This window comes from Sesamum indicum, linkage group LG13 (assembly GCF_000512975.1).
Source record: "Sesamum indicum cultivar Zhongzhi No. 13 linkage group LG13, S_indicum_v1.0, whole genome shotgun sequence".
Lineage (NCBI taxonomy): Eukaryota > Viridiplantae > Streptophyta > Magnoliopsida > Lamiales > Pedaliaceae > Sesamum > Sesamum indicum.
Genome location: NC_026157.1, coordinates 2,669,721 through 2,675,720, shown reverse-complemented (window position 1 = coordinate 2,675,720; position 6,000 = coordinate 2,669,721). Strand labels below are relative to the sequence as shown.

The 6,000-nt window shown below is 35.3% G+C and overlaps 1 protein-coding gene across 1 annotated transcript; it reads left to right on the top strand.

The window, feature by feature from the left end:
- Positions 2,190–3,908, top strand: LOC105176179 (anthocyanidin 3-O-glucosyltransferase 5-like). Its single transcript, XM_011098908.2, has one exon. It carries the CDS (start codon positions 2,274–2,276, stop codon positions 3,690–3,692), a length of 1,419 nt encoding a protein of 472 aa, XP_011097210.1. The 5' UTR covers positions 2,190–2,273; the 3' UTR covers positions 3,693–3,908.

The window sequence follows — 6,000 nt, the reverse complement described above, 5'->3', positions numbered from 1 at the left end:
CACATATCAGTCAAAAATTAAATAAAACTTCATTAATTTTAAATATTTATTAATAAAGTCTAATGGTTTATTGGTATGTTTTTTAAATGCACTGACAAAATTACCCTTGTGTAGAAAAATAATACCAATTTAATTTCTCTCTCTTTTTTTTCTTTTCCTTTCCTGATTGTTGTGGAACTCGTTTTTACGTGCATATAATAAATAATTTTTCAAATTTTATAATATATTATAAATAAAAGTAAAATGTATAACCAGTACATCATATTAATGAAAAAAAAAATAAAAAAATAATAATTTATTAATTAATATAAATTTTAAAAAGTAGAATAAATTTATTATTTTATCATGAAAGGCATTTTTTACTTCACAAAAAATTGACAATGCAGTGTCATTAATTTTTAAGTGCAGAGGGACTTTTCTTTTTATATTAGTAAATCTTTCTTTCTTTTCTAAAATTTTATCTTTTTCATATTTATTTTTTATTTTATTTTATATTTACGTTCTTATCTAAAATTTTATCTTTTTCATATTTATTTTTTATTTTATTTTATATTTACGTGTTCTTTATTTCAATTATCATAAATTCATATATACTTAGATAATTCAAAAAGTACTCCATAAAAAAAATTAATAAATATTTATAATCTAAAATATAAAAAATTAAGGATGTTGATCGAGGGTGTTGATAGTTCAATGTTTTAAAAATCGGACAAGAAATTGAACCGAGCAAATTACTGGATGACTGACTCAATTAAATAAATTGAATTAAAAAAGTAACAATCAACCCCGATCATACTATATATATACGTACATATATTATATAAACACATGATATATAACTCAATTAAGCTAAAAGGCAAAATGCTTTCAAATAAGAAATTTTATAAAATTTTGAAATAAATTCAAATGAATTAATAACAATAATAATTTATAAACAAAATTAATAACATCAAACTCTAGCCTAATTGTCTTCTTTAATTTACCCCCACCACATCTCCTCCTTCTTCCGGTTCCTATACACTCCAACACAACATACACCTCCGACAGTCTCCAGAAACTCTGACATCTCGCTCAACAAAATTCAAAGCTGAAGGGGTCCAGTTTTTGACCAATTCTTACCGAATTTGACCACCCGATTTGTAACCTCGTAATCGGACCGGCCACTGATCCGATTCACAGTCGAACCGGTCCAACCGACTGATATCCAATCCAGGTTTGAAAACGGGAGACATCATGTTAATAATGCAAAAAAAAAAAAAAAAAAAATTTACAAGAATAGGAAGGTTTTGGAGCTTTTCAGAAAGCAGGCAGTACCGTGTAATAAGTGCACATTAATGGAGCTGCATTTTAATGAGCTGCACATTAATGGCAACAACCTCAATACTCTGCCCAGTTCTTTTCAGTTTGTCAACAAAACCAAACACCCCAATCATAAGTCCTTTTCGTTCAGATTATGCGTCGATTCATCTCCACTTCTTCTGCATAATAAGGACTAATTATATTTACATCCCTAATTTATGTGCTATTTATACAATATTTTCTATTTTTTGAGAAACTATTCATGACAGTAAAAAAAATAAGATGATTTTTGTAATAATATTGACGTTTCTAGAGATATATGTATGATTTTTCAAAAATCTGAAATAATTTTTATAAATAATGTTGACGTTTCGACTTTCGAGTATGTATATATATAATTTTTCAAAAATATAAATAATTTATGCCTTGATTCTTATATCAAGCCATGATTTTACAAAATATCATGATTTTAACTTTTTTTGAAAACAAATACTTATTGTGAAGTTTACCAAACATGTTAGTAAGAATTCATAACATTGCACCTCAATTATTACACCACAACATTTGATGTTATAACAAAGAAGTATTCAAGTATTAGACATGCAAATATGTGGTCCCAAGAATTTAGATTAGCACCGCTATGTTGGATAGCGGTGCTATTCCAATTTTATTTTATTTTTCGGTGCTAGTAAATTTTTATTTTTTTTTATAAAAATAGCAGAATCATATTCGAAATTGTAGTGCTGTCTACTTTTTCAAAAGCTTCAAAACCATACTGTTCTTGTAATAATTATTTTTGGCATTATTAAAATAATTTTCCCTTGAAAACGTTGATGGTAGTACTTTTCACACGCTAGTTTTAAATAAACATTGACGTGATTTTACGTTGTGGTGACCATATAAGGTTATGATTATCAACCAGGCACATATATCTAGACTATCCACTTCTCCCCCCACTCTGTGGAAAGAAAGCCATGGATAGCTCCTTTAGTAATCTTCATGTTGCTATTCTCTCCAGCCCCGGCATGGGCCACCTCATCCCTGTGGTTGTTCTCGCCAATCGCCTCGCCGCTCACCACAACGTCAGGGTCACCGTTCTTCAAGTCACCACCGCCGTCGCGCCGCCGGAGTCCAAGCTCCTCAACCTCCACGTCCATAAGGAGCTAGTTCAAATCATCCAACTTCCACCGGTTGATATCTCCCACCTCGTGGGTCCTTCCACCCAAGTCGTCACCCAACTCTGCCTAATGGTCCGCGAGGCCTTGCCTGTCATCCGCTCCGCCATCGACGCCATGGACCGCCGCCCCGACGCCCTCTTCGTTGACCACTTCGGCACGGATGCGCTGCCCATCGCCGCCGAGCTCAACATTGCCAAGTATGTCTATGTTCCTAGCACGGCATGGTTCACTGCCTTAACCGTGTACTGCCCGGTTCTCGATCAAGAAATCGAGGGGGAATACGTTGATCAACTCGAGGACTTGAGAATCCCGGGCTGCAAACCGATTCGACCGGAGGACGTCGTGGAACCGATGCTGGACCGGAATGATCAGCAGTACGATGAGTATGTAAGGATGGGGAAACAAATTCCTTTATCTGATGGGATTCTGTTCAATTCTTGGGAGGATTTGGAGCCCAAAACAATCCAAGCTCTCAGGGAGAACCAAACCTTGAGATCCATAGTGAATATCCCCGTTTACCCCATCGGTCCACTAAGGAGGCCAATTGAACCGGCCGGTCCAACAAGCGAGTTGATAAGTTGGTTGGACCGGCAACCTAACGAATCCGTACTCTTTGTGTCATTTGGGAGTGGTGGAATGCTGTCGACAGAACAAATGACCGAGCTAGCTTGGGGATTAGAGCTAAGCTGTCAGAGATTCATTTGGGTGGTGCGCCCGCCCACAAGAGGCCGCATGGACGACGCTTATTTGAGCATACACAACACCTCGGACGACACTCCAACCTATTTACCCGAAGGGTTTTCGACCCGAACTCGTGACGTGGGATTGCTAGTCCCGACATGGGCCCCACAAGTTGAAATCCTGAGCCACCCTGCCGTGGGAGGGTTTCTATCACACTGTGGCTGGAGCTCAACGCTGGAGAGCATCACAAATGGCGTGCCAATGATTGCGTGGCCGCTCTACGCGGAGCAGAGAATGAACGCGACGTTCTTGGTGGAGGAGGTGGGCGTGGCGGTGCGGCCAGGGGTGTTGCCGACGAAACAAGTGGTGGGGCGGGAAGAGATAGAGAGATTGGCTAGGAGTTTAATTGAGCATAAAGAAGGGCAACGTATGAGGGAGAAAGCTAAACAGTTGAAACTGAGTGGAATGGACAGTCTAGGACATGGTGGCTCATCGTACAAATCAATGTGTGAGATACTTTCCAAGATCGGGTGAGTAAGAATTAGAGGGACCATGCAGGAATTTGAGGATAAAGCATGGGGTTAAATGTCTTTTCACTCTTACTCAATATGGCATTGGGTGATTTTCCTTTTTTTTTTTTTTTTAACACTTGAGAATTACATTTCAAGTCATTGAATTGTCAAATCACAGCGCGTTAACGTCTGAATTTCAGCATCAAATGCTGCTTAGCACCTTGAAGTCAGATGTGTGTATTGGGTGTTTTTTCTTATTAACGTCACTTTGCTACTTCATAATTGATTTTTATTTACTTTGTTATTATCTTTTTACATAACGACTATATTATCTTTAAATATTATAAATATATATACAAAAAAATATATCATTTGCATAAATTTCCATCTATTTATCTTATGATGAGATTGAACTAACAGTAGTTCGATTTTGATGTAATGTGTATTTTAATGTTGTAATGAAATTTCAATATCTTTAAACCTGCAATTGTTTGTATTATTTGCAATGCTGTATTTATTTAAACCTCTTGGAACCCCTAAAATGTTTGTCCACCTAATGACAACAATTTCCAACTACTAACAACAATTGTTAAAGCCTGCAACACTGCAAAGATTCTGTCAAAACAAGTAACAACCATTTTTCAACCTAAAAACACAATACATATTACCACGAGCGTTAAATGCAGTTAATTTTATGATACCTGAAATGAGCAAATAAACCTCTATAGACAAAAAATTAGCAAATTAGCCCTCTATATTTCAAAAAATGAAGCAAATTACCTCCTATCAATGGTTTAGATATGAAGTAATTTACTTTATTTTTCAAAACACAGAGGCTAATTTGCTACTGTATTTTTTATAGATATTTTTTTACTCATTTCTCGGGTAAATTGTAATTTTTTCATTCCCATAAAAAAATGTGTTTGTTGAAACGCCAAGAGCCAATTCCCATTTTACATATTCAAATATTCCCAAAAATTATTACACGGCTGAAAATGTAGTTGGGACAAAAAATTCATTAATTGTTCGGCGCTTTTAATCTGCTCCCCACCAAAGCTTCATGTCTTATCCCTTGATAGCCCGGGGTTCCTGCATATATAAATACATTATATCATGTTGGGTATACTTTTCAATATCTCGATAAGCAATAATATTTACTTGAAGTGGTAAAATTGAATTTTAAAACAATTTCAATACATTATCCGTTCATTGATCAGCAAGTTTTCAGATGATGAAGGGCTCCTCCTTCGAAAGACTCTTGCTTGGTGGGGAGTCCTCTTAAGTTGAAGAGTCCACTTTCTTGAGGCCACATTCTTTCCCTCAAACTGATTTTGGAAAGATATAGCAGGTCTTCATACTGGGATTCTTCCCTGATCCAATTTTGATGGAGCGGGCTCCCTTCTTGAACAGGTCCCGGTGGACCCTCGTCTTGGGTCGAACCATGCTGTAAAGTGCTTCCTTTCTGGGCTAATTTCAACGCCCTTCTTTCTTGAGGCCACATTCTTTCCCTCAAACTGATTTTGGAAAGATATAGCAGGTCTTCATACTGGGATTCTTCCCTGATCCAATTTTGATGGAGCGGGCTCCCTTCTTGAACAGGTCCCGGTGGACCCTCGTCTTGGGTCGAACCATGCTGTAAAGTGCTTCCTTTCTGGGCTAATTTCAACGCCCTTGGGTGGGCTGCCTCTCTTTTGGAGAGGTGGGATTGATTTGGGCTTAGCATTTTTTTTTGGGTCAATCGTTCTTGGGACATACCCATCAGGCATAATAAATGATATATTATTTAAACAATTCTATAAAAACAAAAGAGTTATTTATGAATTGGTCTCAATAATTCTGAGTTTATTGATAAATTATGAATTAAAAAAAAAATTTAATTTAATTATTATGATTGGCAGAAAAAATAGGTAAAAAAAACTTAAATCTGGGTATGGTCGGGTGTGAACTGCAATTTATTTATTTTTAGGCTGGTAAACATCTATTTTAATTTATTTTGAGGTGTAAATTAATTTAGTCTCATATTAAGAGCTTATTTGATTCGGATGGGAAATAGGTTTATAAGAAAATTGACATGTACAAGGAAAACTTCATATTTGATTAAAGCAAATAAATAAAAGTAAAATAAAACTAAATGTATATGAAAATCTCCAAAATCTAATTTTATCTTCATTTAAATTGAGCGGAAAAATTAAATAATAAAAGCAAAAGTAGCAATACATCACACCTCTAGACATTATTTTACTATAATAATAAATATTATATTATCTTTAAATATTATAAAAATATATCATTTGCATAAATTTCAACCTATTTATCTTAGCTTTTACATC

Excerpts from the sequence above, each read along its gene's own strand:
- LOC105176179 (XM_011098908.2), top strand. The coding sequence starts at position 2,274 with ATGGATAGCTCCTTTAGTAATCTTCATGTTGCTATTCTCTCCAGCCCC.